We start from the raw sequence: 22720 nt of genomic DNA, 5'->3' as shown, positions 1-22720 counted from the left end.
GCTTTCTAACTAACACACCCTTTGCCTCCTTGGTTATCCAGTGAGACTGGCTCAGCAATTCTTTTCTTCTAGATCAAAACTTGCTTCCATCTCTATTCCTTCATCAGACCCTACATTTAAAATCTTTCTGCCAAGCACACATATCTGTGAGACTTCTTTGTCAAACTTTCATCCTTCCCATCACACCACTAAACCATGTCACTGAGTGACACATCTACAGTTCCCTGGGTAGCCTGGTCCAGTACTTTACAACCCTTTCCATGAGAAATTTTTCCTAATGTCCAACCCAGGTGCAACCTGATGCCATTTCCTCTTGTCCTGTTGCTCATGACCTGGCAGAGGACCAGCTCCCACCAAGCTCCTTGCAGGGAGTTGTAGAGAGCCAGAAGGCTGTAGAGAGCTCTGAGCCTTCTTTTCTTTAGGTTGGGCCCCCCCAAGCTCCCTCAGCCCCTTCTCATCAGACATGTGCTCCAAAGCCTGCCCCAGCTCAGTTCCCTCTCTGGACACACTCCAGCACCCCAAAGCCTTTCTTGTGGAGAGGAGCCCAAAACTGACCCCAGGACTCAAGGTGGGGCTCAGCAGTGCCCAGAGCAGGGGGACAGTCCCTGCCCTGGTCCTGCTGGCTGCACTACTGCACATCCAAGCCAGAATGCCATTGGTCAAGATAAACTCTTCTTTCTTTCTAGTAGATGTGTGAAAATAAACAGAAATAATGCAACTTGAGTCTAACACTAATCTGACCAGTGTTACCCTGATGGCGTTCACTTGTAGCTTTTTAATAGGTGGTGAAAGAAGAATTTGCTAGTGGAAAACGCATTTTAAATGTGTTCTTGTTTTGAAAGCATCTTTCAGACAGAGCAGTGTCTGTTTTTCCCCAGTGAAGAAAAATCCCTCAGATTTTTAGTTCTGAGTAAAATAGTAAGGCTGGCTAAAAGTCCCTTATCAGATGCTTTATGGCTTCTGGGGCCATGCCTGGAGTGGTTATAAAGCACTGATTGTATTTGGTTTTGCTCTGTAAAAGAGGTTGAGCTTACAGATATCCAAACCTACTGGATATTTAACTGGAAAATGCTCCTTTATGCCATGCCAAAATTGTTTTGTTCTGCAGTATGAACTAGCTAATTTTCTCAGCTGTTTGATGCCAGGGTGTTTGTTGTAAAAATAGATCTATTTTCTCAGCCATAAAAAGGACGGAATGTTTGATCTATTCTAATGATAGCAGAATCGAGCAGTTGCAAGCCAAAGGATGGGTCTTGGAGCTCATCCTGCCTCCTTTGCTGCTCCTGCACTCCAGGTGTGATGTTTGTGCATCTCTGGGATGAGGTGGGAGAGGTTCATTCTGGCTCCAAAGGTCTGGACAGCGAGGCAATAAAATCCACACCTAATTAATACTGATTGTTTGCCACTGAGTTTCAGTGTGATACCTGTGGTAGGTAGAGCTGTATATAATGGGAATATGCAAACTGATATACTTAATGGCTAATTGCTGTTCACTTCTTCAGATATAATGTGTGAGGGGGGGATAGCCTCTTACTACTCATGTGTTCTGAAAAACCAGTTTTCTTCCTCATGGACGGTGACAAGAGACTTGAAGCTGATTTTCAGCCAAGTGAAACAAAATAGCATCAGCATGTTGGATATGCTTTAACTGTTTGGCAAGCAATTAAAATTAAACTGGAGAAAGAAGCAATATATCCTGAGTTTTCTCAGACAAAACAGTGATGTATTGTAGGCTCCCTACAGAGTACAAACATTCTCCTAGAGCCCTTTTAATAGCTTGAACATGTCCTTATTTTGAAGATGGAAATTGAGATCCAAAGCAGTGTCTTTTTCTCCTCAATGGTCAAAAATGAGTCCCTTCCTTTTGTTGTTTGTTGAAATACTCCTGCTAAGCAAACAAAAAACGATGACATTCTCATTTGGTTGTCTCAAGAATTTACTACATAAATCAAATGCTTACAAAAATTATTATTTTAAAGGGCCCACAGAATCTTTTCAATAACAATGCCTTAAGTTAAAACCCAGCTCTGTATGCAGGCAAATGCTATTAGCAGTAAAACAGCCTATTGTCAACATTGTGTGCTTTTGCTATTGCCTTGCAGTGAAAATAAAACCTTGATTTGTTTTTCTGTGGTGTTAAAGGGGCTAGCACAGCAAAGCTGGAGCAGAACTCACATGACTGAGCTCTTGTAAAATCCTTGATTATCTTTAGTCCCTCGTCTCTGTAATTGGAAAGCTGTTTGTAAATTTACAAACTGAAAGACTGTTGATTTGTCTACTTAGACAGCACTATGAAAAGTAGGAAAACAACACTAGCACGATTAATCTGTCTGAATGTTTTGATCCTATACTGAAATACTTCTATATTGTGCATCCCAGTTGGATAATTTGGCTCCTAATTAAGATTTTAGTGTCTGTTTTGCCTGTCTACAGCTGCAACACGGTGTCTGTAGAAGTCTGTCGCATTTATTTGCAAGTGGCACCTCCAAAATTGATGCTGGCTTTTAAAATCTAGTAAATGTTAAAACCTGAGTTTTGAGGTCACACTAAGTCTGGCAAGTCTTACGTTGTGTTTATCAAAATCTCCATTTTAAAATGATCATGCTGACTTTTCAGGAACATTTTCAGGTGTGTGTTTTAGGGCACTAAATTGAGAGAATCTCTTCTCATGGCTGTACTAGAAATCCCGTATTTAGACAGGAAAACTTGGATGGACTGATGGTACAGATGTTATTTTGGGTGCCTCCCTTTGCAAGTTCTTCAGCTGTGAGGGAATATGGTTCAAACAGCAACAACAATCTGGTTTTCTCAGAATTTTGTCACAGTGCTGAGAGAAAGCTTGGGACAAGGCTATACAGTTTGGGAATCTCAGTACAAGAAGTGGTGAATTAAGCTAGTTGTAGGTGAGTGAGTTTGGGCACTGCAGCTCTGCACTGTGGAGGACCTGGCTGTCACCATTCCCTGTGGCAGCTCTGTGTGCTGCCTGAGCTGTCTGGGGATCTCTGCAGAGCACACGGCTTACCTCAAGCAGCCACACAAACCTGGCTTGCCTCACCCAGCTGGCAGTGCTCACTTCTTTGCAGCAGCCTTGCTCCTGGTTTAAATTATACATAAATATATGCATAAATTATACATAAATATATGCATGAGTATCTTGCAAGATATGGGCATATCTCTTATACTTGTATAGCTGCATACTGGAATTTTGGTGAGAAAAGTTCTGTATCAAAGCATTTCTGATGCAGAAAATTGGAGGACCAGAACACTGCTATGGACATTCTCTTTATTTTGACATTGCTCATACTCTGAAGTATCAAATTTGTCAAGTGGTTGCACAGGATTCCTTGTAGCCCTCCTGAAGTGTCCTGTGTTTAAAGGGATCATGGATATATGTATCTGCCACACTGGGGTTACTCTGGAAAATGAAAATGCTTTTAAAGAACCCGCAGTCGTCTTTCTTGAGCAGTTGAAAAGTGTCAATTTGGTACAAAAAAATCCTCAGGGAATATACTCAGAACGTGCATGGAGTAGACAGAGCCTCAGGATAGTTCCAGCAGAGGGTGAGCAGTGATGCAGCAGAAGGCAAACAGCTGATGAGAGCAGCCAGCCCAGAGGAAGGGCACCACAGATGGGTGATACCAAAGGGCAGTGGCTGCTGCTCAGGACAGAAGCTGCTGCTTGCATTGCATCTCACTGGCTTGGGGATTCAGTGGGAGAAGTGCCCAGAGGGGAAGGGGGCACTCTGTGCACTGCTGCAAGTTCCTGAGTTCAAGAGGGTGAGTGGGAAGATAAGGGTAAATTCCTGAGTTTAAGGGAAATGCTCTTGGTCCCACTGCAAACTGTTTCAGTCTTCCCTTGTTTTCCATTGTCAGAAGATGGGTGGAATATGCAAACCATTTTTTACCCAGAGTAATGCTGTTGAGACATGCTTTTTTTTTCTGTTGCATGCTACAAGTCAGTGTTGCATCAGTTATTTAAACTAGATCATGGTTTAATTGTCAGCTTCCAGCAAGGACAACCATGCTGTGCAGAGCATATCAAATCCTGCTGGTTTGTGACTGGGAAGGCAGAACCCCCCCAGTGGTTCTTTGCATTGTAGGGGATTTGTAAAGGTGCTTTTCACCAGCAGAGCAGTAGTTTTAGGTGTGTTCAGCCCAAAGCCCACTGCAGTTTTCTAGCAGCTCTTTGAAACAATTCCAGTGAGGTCTTTCATAAGAATCTTAAATTTTAATGGTGTTTAGAATAAATAGTGGTTTGAGTGCTGTGTTCTTGTCCCACTGTTAGCTTCACAAAACTTTTCCAGGGAACGAAAAGAAGGAAACCTAAAAGACCTTGATTGCTGGCTGCCTTTGGCAACTCTTTTGAGTCTTTTTTGGGATCAGAGAGAGAGGAGACACCAAGTTGTATTGAGAGGCAGGGTAGTTCCTCGTGTTACAAACTCATTGCCCTGGGTCACTCCAAGCTTTAAGTGGATGTGATGGATATGCATGCAAGGGACTGTGGATTTCATTTCAGTCTATAAAGCATTTAGATCAAAACCAAGTCTTTAGATTTCAGTCTATAAAGGATTTGATCAAAACCAAAGATTCTTGGTTTTGATCAAATCCTTTATAGACTGAAAAGCCATGATTTGTTGCCATGAACAGTCCTGATGCTGCAGGATCTCTGCACTGGGAGATGCCTTGGCTCACAGACTGCAGGCTGGCCCCTGTGTGATTGTATTGCACAGACACAAGTGACAGATGCAGTTGCTCGTGGTTTTACGGTGGTAAAAGCCACAATCCAGATAAACTGGCTCAAGTGTGCAGAGCACAGGCCCTGCAGAACCTGCAGTCAGACATGCAGTATGTGACAGGGAGTCAGGATGGACACAGGGATGCCTTTTTCCCTGTGCAGGCCAAGCTTACATAGCACTTCTCCTGAATTTTTCTCCTTTTTCTGTTTGGGGGAAAATTTCAAGCCTCTCTGGGGGATAATAAAAATGCAGGGAGGGGATGGTAATGGATTCAGCTTTATCCTAATCAAACTGCAGTGGCACTGTGTGGTTTACTTGCATTCAGCTGAACGTGATAAGAGCAAGGTGATGCAGCTGAGTCCCAGAGACAGCTTCCTCCAGGCAGCTCCTAGGACAGAGAATGGGGAAAACATCAGTCATTTTCTATCTACATGACATTGATTAATTGTTCAGAACTGCCTTTCAGCTACTGCTGTTGTTTGCTTCAGCCCTCGGAAAAGGCTGCTCCAAAAAGCACATTTAATGTGGCTGCAGCATGAGGAATAGCTAGGAAAAATGAATGGATTGCTTTGTTTCATTAACTGTCTTTACTAACAGAGTCTGAAGGTTCTGTTCTCTGAAGTCAGCTATTTATGAAATTATGTTTAAGTTTCTGCTTCATTTTTATTGTTTTTTATTAATGTTTGAAATGGGAAGATTGAAGTGTGAATTAATTGAAATCATGGAATTTTAGTTTAGAGAGGCTCTTTAGTCTTACTGAATTGTTATCACAGGATGTTAAAATAAATAGGTAATTTTGTAGCAGTTTTGAAGATCAATGTGTTCAAACCAGGCTAAATTTCGTAGCTGGAGTGGGACTATAATGCCTTTTTTCCTTTATCTTGTCCTTCTCTCTGGCAAACCTTTCTCTGTTTAAATAATCTGTGAAACCATTTTCACAATTCTCTGCAAGTTGCATTGTGTTATGTCAGTCTTGTAGTGGTATCTCCAACTAACTGTTACATGATGAAAAAAAACCCAAAATTATCAGATTTATTTTTTTTCTTCTGACCCTTGGTACTACAGTTATTCTTGTAGATAAACCTTTTTGATATTTGTAATAAAACCTTTAACAAAATTTCCTGCATTTATAATTTACAATTGGGACTTTCTGTCAGTTTACTGTTTGCAGATGCCAGTTGTGCCAAATGGAGAGCTCCAAAATGCTTCCTGAATTTGAAACCAGCTTAGTTTGAAATTACTATTTGTTTTCTTTTTTTGCAATAAGGAAGCTTTTTATCAGGATGTTAACAGTGGCTTTTAGAATCCCAGTGAGTAATGAGCAGCTGGAAAACGCCTTGGATGCAGTGAGATAGAAAAGTAGCAGCAGTGTGAGTGATGAAGAGGAGGTCTGATGGGAGAGGAGCAGGGAACTTGCTGCTCTAGACTGGGCTCACAACCTGCTCTCATGTGCTCAGCAGAGTCCTCTGTGAGGATGTAGCTCCTGCAGGTTTAAAATGATGGGATGAGGTGGCTCAGCAGTGAACTTCCTAAATGTAGACATTTACAAGTGTCTGTGTTTATATTTCGTGGGTCGCATATTCCTGATTTACAGGTATTCCTTAAATGAAAGGCTTTAGTAAGGACTGAAAAGAAATTGAGATTAGGTTTTTGCCTTTTGTGTAAATGTATTAGGTCTGCGTGTAACTGAAGGACATGCCTCTCAAATGTTATGACACTGACACCTTCCTGCAATTAATAATATATATACTTGAAATGCCACAGAGATTTCTGTGGTAGTTTCCTGTTAGATTTAGAAAGTACATGGTCAGAATTTAAATGAAATGCAGTGCAAAAACTGAGCACATGGTCCATACAGCAGGGAGGGAATGTGCTTTTGTGGCTGCATGGCTTTAATCCAGGATGGTGAATATATCCCAGGGCTACAGTGGTTTTCCCCAGCCACAAGTGAAACATTTGGCACATCAGTAGTTTGGGTGGACCTCTGAGAAGTGAAGCATCAGCCACAACTTGGCACCTCTCCAGGTTTAACTGCAGTTAAGTTTGACTTAGGTTTCGTGTCAAGAGCTTCAAAAACTTAAACTCTAGACTTTTAAAATTCTGATTGAGAACAGCTCCTTGTGCAACATGGATGCAGTGAATCTCTGCTGTTACTGTGAGTGCTTGAACACTGTAACCAGAGCAATTCCCTCTTGTTTTCCAGGAGAGGCCCTGAGAGGGAAGGTCACGGTGCGCAAGAACAGGAAGGATCCGCGCTCCCTCTGCATCAGCCTCTCAGTGAGGGACACCCAGCAGACCTACAGCCTCCAGTGACACCCTGGCCATGGCTGGGATGGCTCCGCTCAAATGCTGCACTTGGCTGCTGATAACTCTCCTGGAATACCCAAAAATAGTGAACTCCTGTGTTTGTGTGTGTGTGCGCACACAGGAATGTGGAAAAGTTACCTGGAGCTGAGGTTTACAACAAAATCAGATCCTGCTGCTTCACGTGGTGTGAGGAAAGCAAGAAAGATGGGTTTGGGTTACCTGAGACTGCTAGATGAGGAAAAATGAGCCTCAAGTCTTGCTGTAAGGAACAATAAATATGGTCTCTCAAAAATGTTTTATTCTTCCACTGGCAGAATCCTTGTATAGTATTTTTTTGTGAAAGAAGCAGCTTAGTCATGTGTGAGTGCACCTCAACAGTAGCTGGAAAATCCCAATGGGAATAATTTTTGAATTCCAGCTGCAAGATTGGGGCAACAAAGATGGTATTTTTACTACACTGCTGCAGTTTAAAAGTTGTACACATTTCAGTTACATTTGTCTAAATAAATGAACCCAGTGTGATATATAATGCAGTTGCTGCTTTCCTTGTGTTCTGTGTAATTGGAAATTCTGTCTATCCTGTGATGGCTCATTTATTTGTGCCTGCAGTTTTTTCTGTACTAACCTGTTGGGCCATAGGTGGGTGGAAGTGTGTATCTTAGCAGCTTTGGGGAAAACACAACAAACCAAAAGCAGCTGGGAGAGTTTGTTTGGTTTGGCTTCTTACAGAGGCACTGGACACTTAGGGGTTGACTGTTCAAGGGAGGGAGTGTGCATGTAGGGATTCATTTGACCCAAATTGCAACTGGCAACTACAAATTTAATGGGAAAATTTGCAAAACCAGGAAACCTGTGTGTTAGGTATTAGTAGTGTCGTCTAAGTTTGTGTGTGGGAGTGGTTTTTGGGCATTCAGGGGGGTTGTTTTTGGAAAATATGTTTTTGCCATGCTTAGTTATGAAGTCCAGCATTCTGAAGTTTTTAATGTTTAATCCCATAGTTAACCTTTTTCTCAAGGTGTGTTCTTTACCAGTAGTTCTCAATCTCTCTTCATGCTGAAGCAATTTGCATTATACTTAGCCCAGAGTCAGAGGAGCTAAGATGGATCATGATTCGCAAAACTTCTTTTAATATTCAGATAAAACCTGAAGGTTGGCCTGCCTTCTACTTGCAAATCTGTGCCCAAAGTCTGTGTACTTGAAGATAAATAACCCACCTGAAAATTATATGGATGCTCACAGCTCTACTGCTTATTTACATGCATGTTAGTTTTTGGGTTTTTTTAATCCTGTCTTCTGCAGTGCTTTTAAATGTTTTGCTAAGCTGTAAAATGATTTTGCTGCTTCTGCCCATGAGAGAGCAGCTAAGCAAGACTGACAAACCTGGAAGCTTCTGAATGACTCTTCAGTGAGCACCATGCTGGGGTCTCTTAATAGGATTTTTGTGTGTACACCTTGGTTTGACCTTCTAAATTCTGTCCTGTGGGGTGTGCTGTAATGAGACAGATCCAGAGAACAGCAAAGCCTCGATTTCTAATAAAGCTCTACAGAGGGTTTGGAGAGCTGGTTTGGGAAATATAGCTTCTGACTAAAAATGTAGGCTGCTAGTGAGGTTTGAAGGGTTTTATTTCAAGGATGTTTCTCTGCTCTGTGTTTAATAGTGCCTGAAGTTCCCAGCAGTAATGACTCTCTGCATTTTCTGTCCATGGTTGAAATTGTCTGAAGGAGAAATTGCAGCAGTGTGTCTTCCCCCAGGTGTGTGGAGTGACACAGCCCTGCTGTGGCTGGCTGGAGAGGACGAGGGGGATTGGAAAATCAAGGGTTGGAAGTAAAGACTTGTGTGAAAAAAGTGATGATTTTAGTTTTAGAAACCAGGTTTAGAAGTACAATTTGCTGGTGCTGTGCCCGTGTTCACAGGGGTCCCAGGATGAGGGAAGAGATGAGGATCTGACTCCATGTTCAGAAGGCTGATTCATTATTTTATGATATATATTACATTAAAACTATACTAAAAGAATAGGAGAAAGGATTTGATCAGAAGGCTGAATAGGATAGAATAGGAAAGAATAGAATAGGAAAGAATGATAACAAAGGTTTGTGGCTCAGCTCTCTGTGCGAGCCAGCTGACTGTGATTGGCCATTAGTTAGAAACAACCACATGAGACCAATCCCAGGTGCACCTGTTGCATTCCACAGCAGCAGATAATCATTGTTTGCATTTTGTTCCTGAGGGCTCTCAGCTTCTCAGGAGGAAAAATCCTAAGGAAAGGATTTTCTTTAAAAGATGTCTCTGACACTACTGCTTTTACTACATGGATTAACTGCATAGTAACAGCATTTGGGAGTTTTCAAAGGCAACCAAAAATAAAGTCATGGGTGTTTATCTGAGTACACAAACTTTGAAAGGAATGGCAAAGACATTTTACGTTACTTTGTTTCTCCAGGCATTGACAGATGTTAAAGCTGGGGAAGTAGTGACATCTAATTAAAAGACAAATACCTTATTACATGGAAAGGGAAATTAGAGGGAAATCTGGCTTTTAATGTTATGAGAACTACAGACAAATTTGCAGAAGGACTTAGGTGATTAAATAGGTGTAGAAAACATCCAGTTTGAATTGCTTTTACATAACTGGGCAGAAACCCGAAGATGGTTCAGTCCTCCCAGTTTAGTAATGAAGTTTAAACACATACTGTTTGATACAATTCTTGACCTTATATTAAATTCACAGGTTGATAATTAACTTCACAGGGAAAAGTGGTATTGCTAAATACTAATTTAATTATATTGTTGGGAAGCAAAGAGAGAAGGAGAAGCCTTCCTGCTGGTGAGGTACTATGCACACAGGAATTAATAGGATATGTTAAAAGCTCATGCTTTTTCAGCACCTGAATGTAATTTGTAAATGTCTGTTCCCAACTGGCTCAGAATTGTAACCATCTTTGCTAATTGCCATATTACAAAACATACATATGTCAAAATATGACATACATATGTCAAAATAGAAACACCTAGATTTCTCTCCCTTTCTGAATGGCAAGGGTGCTCCTGGGTTTCTTTGAATTACTGATGCCTCCAGGTCCCAGAGCTCTCTGAACCCCTCCATGCTAAATGAAAAGGCCTCACTCATCCCATGGAAAAACTACCATGAAACAATCAATTTCTGGATTTATAACATTCCTCTTGCTGTTCCTCTGACAATTATCCAAAGTAAAATAAAAGACTGTTAATGGCAGTGATAACAAATTAAAGAAGAATAAAGCTTACTCAACATGTTAATTCTATTTTCCACTTGGGTGCTACTCAAAACATCAGAGCAAATAGAGTGAGAGCAAATATGTCCCCTGGAAAGCAAACTGGCTGAAGTTAGCCTTTCACAAGTAAGAACTACTACCCAAATACAATTGCTCTCCTTGGATCCAGCTGGCAGATGCTAAAATAATCCCCCTTCACATGGTGGTTTGAGAAGCCTTTTCAAATTGCTTTGTTTTCTTCCAAGGAAAAACAGATGAAACGGGATACCCATTTTTTCAGGGCTTTTTTTTTACCTTTCTGTCATCTTGATACATGATCCCTTCCCATACAACAGAAGGGATGGATTTTCCCAGAGTGGCTGGCATTAACTGAGGGAGATCTCATCTGTAGCCCAGAGTGATGTGCAAGGTGTGAGTGATCCAGGTGCTTAGAGCATACCCAAACTGGCTGGAGTTAGCCCTTCACAAGTAGTACTAAATAAAGCCAAATGAAATTACTCTCCTTGGATTCAGCTGGCAGATGCTAAAAGAATCAAGTGTTTAGAGGATACCCACATCTGGGCAATTTCCACTGCTGAAAACCCTTCTGCTGGACATAATGCCAGTGCCACTGGAAAATAATCTGTGCCAGTGGGATCACTGCACCACTTGAGCAGGTGATATTCATAGGCTAGAATTAAAAACCAACAAATAAACGAACAAAACCCTGTAAAACTGACACCATTCATGCAGTATTGCCCAAACTAATTAGTACATATTGGCCTCACTCTTTAGAACCATCCCTCCCTTTTTGCAGTGCTTTTCATTATGAAGTCAGTATTGCTGAGAATTTTAGCTTCTGCTGCTATTTCCCTGAGTGCTGCAGACTGCCTGGATGGAAGAGGGACAGGAGGAAAAGTGACCTGGTGGGAGACACAGCAGCAGACCAAAGGTCCTGGAGGGCACAGGGATTTCCTTCAAGGAGTGCTGATCCACGTTGGGTAACGATGGTTTGGGTAATTAAGCCTGAAATACAAGTAGGATTCAGTAAGTAGAACTGAATTTTGATTTAACCTTCTGATGGGTTATGCAAAGAGAGGAGCACTGAAAAGGGGGAATTTCTTAATGGTATTGACTCCTGTCACCGCACTGGACATTCTTGGGGCAAAGGCTACTCAGCTGGAAAATTGGATGTGAGGAAGAGGAGGAGAAGGAGAAGGCTCTGTGGCTCAGATGTTCAACTGTGCAGTGCTGCTTGCTTGGGAATTAACACAAAGCAGAAAAAGCAGTGCACAGTTAAGTTTCTTGCCTCATAGTGATGCATGCACTGATGTTAATTTTGGCAGCATTTTGGCTTTAGAACAGTCCCAGCCCTTGTGTTTGTGGACACCCCAAAAAATGGATTTGGCTTAGAGAAAAACAGATGCTGTGTGGTGTGCCCAGAGGTGGAAACAATGCTGTTACCATTGGTTTGCAGTGACTGTGCCCTCCTTGGGTACAAATAATGCTGTTACCATTGGTTTGCAGTGACTGTGCTCTCCTGTAGGTACAAATAATGCTGTTACCATTGGTTTGCAGTGACTGTGCCCTCCTTGGGTACAAATAATGCTGTTACCATTGGTTTGCAGTGACTGTGCTCTCCTGTAGGTACAAATAATGCTGTTACCATTGGTTTGTTGGGACTGTGACCTCCCTGGGTACAAATAATGCTGTTACCATTGGTTTGCAGTGACTGTGACCTCCTGTAGGTACAAATAATGCTGTTACCATTGGTTTGCAGTGACTGTGCCCTCCTTAGGTACAAATAATGCTGTTACCATTGGTTTGCAGTGACTGTGACCTCCTGTAGGTACAAATAATGCTGTTACCATTGGTTTGCAGGGACTGTGACCTCCTGTACGTACAAATAATGCTGTTACCATTGGTTTGTTGGGACTGTGACCTCCCTGGGTACAAATAATGCTGTTACCATTGGTTTGCAGGGACTGTAACCTCCTGTAGGTACAAATAATGCTGTTACCATTGGTTTGCAGTGACTGTGACCCCCTTAGGTAAAAATAATGCTGTTACCATTGGTTTGCAGTGACTGTGCCCTCCCTGGGTACAAATAATGCTGTTACCATTGGTTTGCAGTGACTGTGACCTCCTGTAGGTACAAATAATGCTGTTACCATTGGTTTGCAGTGACTGTGCCCTCCTTTGGGTACAAATAATGCTGTTACCATTGGTTTGTTGGGACTGTGACCTCCTGTACGTACAAATAATGCTGTTACCATTGGTTTGCAGGGACTGTGACCTCCTGTAGGTACAAATAATGCTGTTACCATTGGTTTGCAGTGACTGTGCCCTCCTTTGGGTACAAATAATGCTGTTACCATTGGTTTGTTGGGACTGTGACCTCCTGTACGTACAAATAATGCTGTTACCATTGGTTTGTTGGGACTGTGACCTCCCTGGGTACAAATAATGCTGTTACCATTGGTTTGCAGTGACTGTGACCCCCATAGGTACAAATAATGCTGTTACCATTGGTTTGCAGTGACTGTGCCCTCCTTGGGTACAAATAATGCTGTTACCATTGGTTTGCAGTGACTGTGCCCTCCTTTGGGTACAAATAATGCTGTTACCATTGGTTTGTTGGGACTGTGACCTCCTGTACGTACAAATAATGCTGTTACCATTGGTTTGCAGGGACTGTGACCTCCTGTACGTACAAATAATGCTGTTACCATTGGTTTGCAGTGACTGTGCCCTCCTTTGGGTACAAATAATGCTGTTACCATTGGTTTGTTGGGACTGTGACCTCCCTGGGTACAAATAATGCTGTTACCATTGGTTTGCAGGGACTGTGACCCCCATAGGTACAAATAATGCTGTTACCATTGGTTTGCAGTGACTGTGCCGTCCTTGGGTACAAATAATGCTGTTACCATTGGTTTGCAGGGACTGTGCCCTCCTTAGGTAAAAATAATGCTGTTACCATTGGTTTGCAGGGACTGTGACCTCCTGTAGGTACAAATAATGCTGTTACCATTGGTTTGTTGGGACTGTGACCTCCTTTAGGTGACAGTGACCTGGGCTGAGCAGCCTATGGGGACAGGCATCTCCAATCTTTGTAACTTCTCTCCTGGAACAAACTAACATCTCTGGCAATGACAGCAGACCACAGCAGGGAGCTCACTGCCAGCTGAGGAAGATGGAAGGAGAGGAGGTTTTGTTAGCCAAGGTCATTCAATGGTGTCAAAAACAGAGCATATGGAGGTATGACAAGCTCCTTCTTTAGTTATCAATTCAGCTCTGATCAAAATTTTCTGAAGTGATTAGGGATTTTAATTTTCTTTTTTGTTTTTTTTTTTTAATTGCTCAGATGAAACTGAGATTTATATTTTTACAAAGTTTGCCTTTCTGAATGCAAGCTCCTCAAAAACATGAAGGCAACCTCCTTTGTAGTGCCTTAAATGAAAGATAAGATTGTTTCCTCTAAAACAGACTTCCTGAATGTGATTTCTTCCGAACAGGTTGATCTGTGTTTTAATATTAAAAGATGTCATGTTTTTTCTTGCCTTCCTATGTTAAAAAAGCCCCACAAGCAGATTATAAGGGCAGGAGTAAATATTCCATCTTTCATGGCTTTTGGTCACCTTTGAATCCATTGTTTTGGTTAATTCTGAGGTGAAAACCTAAATGCAACATCTGGCTAAGGAATGGGGTTAGGGTTGTGGCTGAGCCCAGCCCTTAATGGAATTTTGTGGTTCTCACACAGAACTGTTTTCTGAATCAGATGTTCCATGCCTGATTTATTCATGCATGTGACACTTAATTACTTCTGCAGTAATTGAGACGTCATTGAAGGAAGAGGGCGAGAGAGCTGTCAGCAGGAAAACCTCCACAAAATCAATATTGTGCCATCGTTTGGTGCCCAGAGAAGCTGAGGGTGCCCCTGGATCCCAGGGCCAGGCTGGATGGGGCTCTGTGCCACCTGGGACAGTGTGAGGTGTCCCTGGCACAGGGACAGGAACCAGAGCAGCTTTAGGGCCCTTCCACACCAGAGAACCCTGTGACTCTGTGTCCTACAGCTTTTGTAGCTGCCATCTGAACACTTCAGGCAGTGGGGTGAGCAAGAAATGCTGAGCTGTCACCCCAGTGCCACCATTTCCCTGCTCACATGGATTTATTCCCAGCAAGACATTTTCAAGACAGTCTGCAGAGTTGAGAGAAGACTTTCAAAGAGCTTAGAGGGGAGTTTATTAGGTTTTTTGATAAAATGCTAATCTTTTATATGCCGGCCAGGACGTGGTTGCTTTGCCTGAGTTCTGTCATTGCTCCACTCGGTGCTTGAGTGTTTTTAATGAATTCCTGTGTTTGTGCCTCATGTTGGAGCACTGAGAGCAAAATGAAGCCATTCCCATCAGTCAGAATGCCCAGCTGATGCATTACCAATAAACCTTGCTTTCAGCAGCTCATTGCCAATCCATTTGCCAATCCTCAGCACACTCTGATGTTGCTGGCTGTATTTTTAAGGTGCTGAGGTGTACTGATCCCTTGGAAGAGGACAAATCCTTATTTTCAGGTCTCCTTCCCCGTGTGCATTCCGTGTTTGACATGTGCAGCTGCTGTTATCTGGGGAGGAGGGGAAGTGATCCAGCACCAAACTCTGGTTTGTTTGAGGTGAGCTGTGCCCTAAGGAGCCAGGCTCACCTCGCACCAGGCTCTTGGAAAGGTGCTGTGCTGGAGAGCCAGGGAGCCCGGGGCACTGGGGAGATCCAGCAGGTGCTTTTTGCATAAAATGTTTTAAATACAGGGTCTCTTTCCAGAGTGCCTCACCGCTACCCGTCTTCCATAAGGAATAAAACCTTAGATGGGGTTAGCAAAGTGTCATTTATGCTTTCTCTAGAGATGGAGCTGAATTAAGGAGGGGAATGCATAATCCTAGCTGATAACAAGAGTGCAGGTGACAGGAAAAGTTAATAAAAGCCAGTAAAGCACCTCCCTGCACCTTGGCAAAGTAATTACCTCGACCCAGAGCAGTGTGTGGTTTAAGAAAACATCTCCAGATCCCATTACATTTCCCGTGCTTCACAGACACCTCTGCAGGTCATATTTCTCTTCCCTCCTCACTCCTGTTGCAGCTCATAATGCAAAGCCATTTTTCATGCCCAGCAGCAGGGAATGGAAGGGAGAGGGATGAGCTGTCACCTGGAGGCTTTTGCAGGGGATCTGATGAAGGGCCAGGAGAGATGGAGCAGCTGACAGTTCATCTTTCTGCACTGCATTCCAGGCACTGAGGTTTGCTCTGATTGTGGGATCTGAGAGAGAGAAATAAACAACAGGGTTTTTTTAATATATTTTTATATTATTATTTATTATTTATATATTGTTTATATATTTACTTACATTATTAATACAAAATATTAATATATTTTTCTATAAATATATTTCTATAAAATAATATTTACTTGTAAAATACATTAAAAATTTTATATATTTTATATATATTTATGTATTTTGTCTTTTATTTATTATTTATATATTATATTACTTATATATTTATACTATTAATATTAAATATATATATTTGTATATAGAATATTTATATAAAAATAATGTATATAATTTTTAAAATAGATTAAAATTTTATATATTTTTATATATTTTTATAATTATAATCCCATGTTGCCATGGGTTTTAATCCCATTCTGGCCTCACATATGAGCTTTCCATGCTTGTATGTTCAGTGATCATCACAGCAAAGGCAAATACTGGGCATGCACATGCCCCTTTTCTGCCTGACACCATCCAAGGTGAAGCCATATGTTCAAGTCCTCCTGCCTGTTGTATCCAGATCTGAGTTTTGAAGCAGGTTGTGGTGGCCTTGATAGCCTAAAAAAAATAATTAGAGCTTCTGGATCAGCCCTGATGGAGCCCTGCTGCCTCTGTCAGCTGACACCAGGAGCTGCTGGTGGCTTTCAGATCACCCTGCAGAAGAAACAATTCTGTTTTGCACATTATTATTACCTCATGTCCTTGGAGAGTTCATCCCTTTCCAGTCTGATTCTGGGGGGTTTTGTTGTCTGCGTTTCTTTCCCTGTATTTCACACCTGCTCCCAATTTGTCTCAAAGATGAGGTGTGTGTTTGTATGCTCCTTCTCTTTTTTGGGGATTCTTTGCTTTTTCCCAGGATCAGTGCAGGGTGGTACCTGGAATTTGCTCCTCTGCCTGCTGCTGACCAGGCTGGCTTTGTCTCCCCTGTGCCTCAAGAACAACCACTAATAATTGTCAATCCCAGCAGAAAGTTGGAGAAAGGAATATGTGGCCAAGTTCTGTGAAATTCTCCAGGCTAAAGTCTCCAGACATCAAAACCAATTTAATTTGTCTGTCTAAAGGTTATTGCTCAAAGTTGAATAATGATGTGTTGTAAAGATGAGCAAATTGGATAGAAAGAGACGGGACCCATCCTCTAGATCTGAGATATCTCTGTGTTGTCAGCTTTGCAACAATTCCTGTAAAGCAGTGAAAAATCTCCTCTGGCCCAGGAGAGATGAGTGTGCTGACATTGAAGTAATTGGTTGGTCCAGGTGGTTATAGTGCAGTTATCTGGGCAGGAACAACTTGTCTGGGGTTTGACCCTCATGGCCATTCCCTTGTTGGGACCAGAGTGGGGAGAAGGCAGCTCAGCCCCCCTTGTCTCATCTGACTGGGCCCTGCAGAATGGAAAAGCAAGTATTTGCACTGTCAGAATGGAAATCCAAGTATTTGCACTGTCAGAAAGTCTCTTCAATCATCTCACTAAATGTCTTCCCATCCATCTGCCCCGCTGCAATTAGAGGGGGATGTGTTTATGATTGTTGGAGAGATGTTATTGTCAGAATGCAGGCAGCACAAGAGAACAAAAGGCTTCTCTCAGATTTTTGTATCAGCTTGAAGAGAACTGAGGGGTTAGTCTCAAAACACTTTTGTCACAGACATCTTTTATGGCTAATCCTTTCCTTAGGATTTTTCCTCCTGAGAAGCTGAGAGCCCTCAAGAACAAAATGTAAACAATGGTTATCTGCTGCTGTGGAATGCAACAGGTGCAGCTGTGATTGGTCTCATGGGGTTGTTTCTAATTAATGGCCAATCACAGACAGAGAGCTGAGCCACAAACCTTTGTTATCATTCCTTCCTATTCTATCCTTAGCTAGGCTTCTGATGAAATCCTTTCTTCCTTTCTTTTAATATAGTTTTAATGTAACATATATAATAGAATAATAAATTAATCCTTCTGAAACATGGAGTCAGATCCTTGTCTCTTCTCTCACCCTCGGACTCCTGTGAACACTGTCACACACTTTAAACAGAGAGAGTAAGAAAAGCAGAAGGGAAATAAAAACGCCTAATAGAATTCTTCATAGTGTTCCTCAGTGAAGCACCATGCTGGTAGCTGTAATCCAAAAAGTTGCTGTGCTGCAACAAGGGCACCTGGAGATGCTCACATGCCAAGTTTCAGCAAAGCCTGTGCCCGTGCTCACAGGGGTCCGAGGATGAGGGAAGAGATGAGGATCTGACTCCGTGTTTCAGAAGGATTCATTTATTATTTTATTATATATATTACATTAAAACTATACTAAAAGAATGGAAGAAAGGATTTCATCAGAGGGCTGGCTAAGAATAGAAAAAGAAGGAATGATAACAAAGGTTTGTGACTGGGTCAGAGTCCGAGCCAGCTGACTGTGATTGGCCATTAATTAGAAACAACCACATGAGACCAATCACAGCTGCACCTGTTGCATTTCACAGCAGCAGATAATCATTGTTCACGTGTTCCTGAGGGCTCTCAGCTTCTCAGGAGGAAAAATACTAAGTAAAGGATTTTCCATAAAAGATGTCTGTGACAATGGTTCTTGTTTGTATAGAACAAAAAAGAGGGAATTGTGGAAAGAGATGGGATAGAGTTGAGCTGCAGGCCGTGGGACAAAACTGCAATGTTAGGACAGGTGCAATTTTACCTGAAGAGGGGGGACTTGTTCAGTGGTTGAGCTAAGCTCAGTCTGGAGTTCACTGTGGCACAAGGAAAAAATACCCTTGACTTGATTGCTTACAGGTAAATAATGGAAATCTATTTACAGCTCTAAACAGTATCCACTTATCATTTTTTCCTTAAATAGATGGGATTTTTTTCTTTAATGTCCTGTTCTACTGCAAAGTGAAAGTTCAAAGCTGTGGTTATTATGTCCCATACTGAGATTGCGCCCTGTGATTAAGGCAAATGTCCAGACAAATGAAGAAACGTGTATATGTGGGGGAATAGCTGTCAGGAGCATAAATGCCTGGCCAGTGGTGCAAAAACTCCCTCCAGATGCTTCTGCTCTCCCCCCTCATGATCCCTCTTTCTTTTAATTCTGTTATTTACAGTGGTCTCCAGAGAAGAAGTTAAACATCTCAGGGAACTGACTCCTTGTACTACAGGGTACCAGACTTGGATAATTATCTGGGAATCCAGGGCCATCCAGCAGGTTATGTGAGTTAAGGCAATTGGAAAGTGTGCAGGAGAGCTCATAAATATCGGGATGAGACTGAGGCGTTTCACAGGATGGAAATAACAGCTAATTATCACTTGAAAGATTTTTACAGTCTCTTCATTATTTGAATATAATTAACTGAGAGAAGTAAAATATTGCAGCCTGGTGAGATGAATCTTTGCCTTCAGAGAGGGGCCGTGCTCTTTGCATGGGAAAACTATTCATTGGAATTAAGGCTGCACGATTTTTTTGCATATAGGTAGAATTAAAAGGGAAATACAAGAAATTGAAGTGTCCCTTGCAAGGTCTGGCTTATTGACATCTACTTTTGCTGGTGTGTAACTCAGCTGAGTGAGTACAATATTGCTCCTGGCTTTGCATTATGGATTTCTACATCACAACGGTTTAAGACCATTTCTGGTTATGAGAAAAGGCATAACCCTTTCCCACACACATTATCTTCTCTCTGTTATTATCCAAAAGTGTAATTTCTCTGTAGGATCCCCAAGCCCTGGGTGAGGCCAGGTTTATTTTTGGTTATGAGAAAAGGCATAACCCTTTTCATGCATTATTTTCTCGCATTATTTTCTCCCTGTTGTTATCCAAAAGTGTAATTTCTCTGTGGGATCCCCAAGCCTTGGGTGAGGGCAGGTTTGTTTTTGGGTGTGAGAAAAGGCATAACCCTTTTCACACACACATCAGCTTCTCCCTGTTGTTATTCAAAACTGTAATTTCCCTGTAGGATCCCCAGTTCCTGGCTGAGGGCAGGTTTATTCACCGGGATAATGCAGCTCTAGAGAACCGATGGAAGGGGCATCATCATGTAAAAAGCACATTTTACTGCAAGCCAGATCCACCTGGTCCTGAATCGGTGATTTCACAGCTGTGGTTTATCACCTCTGCTCTAATTGCCTTCAGGCTGTCCATGGGGGTCTGAAGCGGATGTTCAGAGGCATCCCCGGGCTCCCCACACTCATCCTCACCCTCACCGTCGGATTTTCCTTTTGGGTTTAAGGGAGAGAGGAGTGTGAGCGGCCGTCCCTACGGAGAGCTTCAGCCGAAGAGTTTTCCCCTGGATTTGCCAAGATTTCCCTGCCACAGAAACAACAACAAAAGAGCCCGAGGAGAGGAGGGAAGAAGGAAACTTGCCCTCCTGTGCTGTGGGAATTGCTTCCCGGGACGGGGTGGCACTTTGGGGGGTGGCACTTTAGAGGGGTGGCACTTTAGCGGGTGGCACTTTAGAGGGTGGCACTTTGGGGGGTGGCACTTTAGAGGGGTGGCACTTTAGCGGGTGGCACTTTAGAGGGTGGCACTTTGGGGGGTGGCACTTTGGGGGGTGGCACTTTGGGGGGGGTGGCACTTTAGAGCGTGGCACTTTGGGGGATGGCACTTTGGGGGATGGCACTTTGGGGGGTGGCGCTTTAGAGGGGTGGCACTTTAGAGCGCGGCACTTTGGGGGGTGGCACTTTGGGGGATGGCACTTTGGGGGGTGGCGCTTTAGAGGGGTGGCACTTTGGGGGGGGTGGCGCTTTAGAGCGTGGCACTTTGGGGGGGTGGCACTTTGGGGGGGTGGCACTTGAGAGGGGTGGCACTTTGGGGTGTGGCATTTGCGGGGGGCGCAAAGGGGTCGTGGGAGAACCCAGCCGTGAAGAGGGTGCTGGTCCTTGCTGTGGCTCCCTCCGTCCCTTTCAGGCCAACTTTCCGGCGGCAGGGGACGAGAACGATTTCAGGTCGACGGCTGCCGTGCTCAGCTCCGTCACAGGGATGCCAGGACGGGGATTTTAGCGCAGGGATTAAACCTGCCCGGGTGCCCGTGGGCGTGCTCGGGGCGGCTGTGGAGAGGTGCCACCCCTCGCTCCTGTCGTGACTTGGCTTTTTCTGCGCCGAGGCGCGGCACGAATGCGGCACAAGGCCAGAAAGTGCCGGTGATGGGGAGGCAGCGGCGGGGCCGGGGGCCGGACACAGCCCCAGAGCCTCCCCTCGTGCCCCCGCTTGTGAGGGGCAGGGAGCAGGAGAGATGGCCAGCGAGCGGAGAGAAATCAATCAATCAATCAATCAATCAATCGCTATTTTCCATCTTTGACAAAGCGATCAAGGCTCGCTCGGCTGCTCGGAGGGGCCGCTGTGGGGCAGCCCCGTCCCGGGGGGCAGCCTTCGCGGGGGTCCCGGGGCTCCCTCGGGGGCAGCAGCGATGTCCCCCTTCCCCTTTGATGGAAACACCGCCATCCCCCCCTGGAGAAACCGCCAGGGATTCTGCTCCTGAATTCCTGCTACTCCTGAATCCCTGCTGCCCCTGATGAGGGCTGCGAGGGCCCTTCGCCTGCGGTGCAGGCAGCCACGGTGGCAAGGGGCTCAGAAAAATCATTTCAATGAACCCGACGGCGGCTAGCTGGTTAATTAAACTAGCTGGTTTAATGAACCCCCCCACGCTGGAGGGATTCGGTTGGGTTTTGGAATGAACCGTAAATCCAAGCTCGGAGTTCGGACCCACGCAGGCGTTTCCGTCCCGAATTCCCTGTGGGAAGGCAGGGGCGGCACGGGGCTGGGCTGTGCGGCCCGAGGCCGGCGGGACAAAGGAAATGTTTGCAAACCGAGCAGGGTGGCTCCAGGGTCTCCTCCTGGCCGGGAATGCATCCCTGGCTCCGGGGAGAGCCCCGGCCGTGCCCCTGCCGAGCTTTCCCGGGGTACAGGGGAAGGAGAAGCGCTCCTGACTTCCCAGAGAGCAAAGGAGATCGACTCCCTTCTGCAGGGGGTGAAACCTCGATTTCACCTTTACTGCTGATGGAGAAAACAAAAATATAACTTGGAGGAGAACGTGAAGAGTGAGTTATCCGAATTTTGGAAAAACAAAATAAGATAATCCAACGACTCTGGAAGACGTCGAGGAGCCTTCCCGACCAAAACGTCTCTTGGGCTCCTGTCCTGTGGCGTTGAATCCTGCCTTTAGAGGGGTGAATGTGCCCGGAGGTCAGCACGGCCGAGCTGAGGAGCAGCAGATCGCTCTGCGGCTGAGGGTGCCTCGTCAAGGGAACGCTGCCAAGCACCGCCAGCCTCTCCCCTCCCTAAAGCTAAAAAGCCAAAGGCAGCTCCTGCCAGCGCCCCTCGGTTCCTCACCAGCCCCGCGGGGAGCGCACGGAATCACAGAATGGTCTGGCTCGGGAGGGATGCTAAAGTTCACCCAGCTCCGTTATCTGGGGCAGGGACACTCCCCCAGCCCGGGCTGCTGCTCTGCGTGACAGAACAGAGGGAGAAAGGTGATTTACAGACAGGAACGTGCAACCATGCACGGGCAGTGCGTGTAAAATAGCTGTACGTGCACACGGTAATTATATACCCATGGTATAGATAGCCCCGTGCTCGGGGATGTGCGAGGGAAAACATCCCAGCCGAGCGAGCGAGCGCGATGTGCGGCTCTGCTGGAGCCAGAAGCGTTCCTCAGCTGGGGGCTGGCCGATCCCCTCGGCAAAAAGCGATTTGGGCCGTTCTGCTTTGCTGGCCCCGCTCTCCGTGGGGCTGGCAGTAATTGCGGCAGCGAGGTTCAGCTGCTGCCGCCGCAGTGTCGGCCTGCCAGGGGGAAGCTCAGGAACAAAGCTGCCCTGTCCGTGTCCCCGTCCCCTGTCCCCATCCCGGTCCCTGCTCCGGGTGGCACCGCGCAGCCAGCGGCTCTGCAGCACCGCCTGCGCGAATTCCTTATTGACTTTTAAATATTTTTATTTACTCCGCCGTCCGAAGCAAAGGCTGGCAAGCCGTGGAAGCCTGAAGGACGCAGGAGGAAGGCGTGTGTGCCGGCGGGTCCTGCCCCCCGCTCCGCTTACGCCAAAGTGTGAAATACTCTCCGGAGAAGCTGACACCAGCACGGGCTATGCGGATGAGCAGCGTCGCTGACGCTGAAATAACCGGGAAGATTGCGTAGGGAGCATCCCGATTCGCCAATGCGCTTTTCATTCTT

At 44.6% G+C, this 22720-nt stretch overlaps 1 protein-coding gene across 1 annotated transcript in view; it reads left to right on the top strand.

The window, feature by feature from the left end:
* The window catches only part of PRMT3 (protein arginine methyltransferase 3), a 53571-nt gene extending 46035 nt beyond the window's left edge, over positions 1-7536 (top strand). The window contains exon 15 of the mRNA XM_058806911.1: positions 6939-7536. Coding sequence (XP_058662894.1) covers positions 6939-7048 — 110 coding nt within the window. The 3' untranslated portion in view covers positions 7049-7536. The remainder of the gene's footprint in view (positions 1-6938) is intronic.
* The last annotated feature ends 15184 nt before the right edge of the window (positions 7537-22720 follow it).

This window comes from Ammospiza caudacuta, chromosome 6, assembly GCF_027887145.1.
Source record: "Ammospiza caudacuta isolate bAmmCau1 chromosome 6, bAmmCau1.pri, whole genome shotgun sequence".
In the NCBI taxonomy this organism is placed as follows: Eukaryota; Metazoa; Chordata; class Aves; order Passeriformes; family Passerellidae; genus Ammospiza; species Ammospiza caudacuta.
The sequence above is the reverse complement of the archived record's forward strand: the minus strand, read 5'-3'. Positions and strand labels throughout refer to the sequence as shown.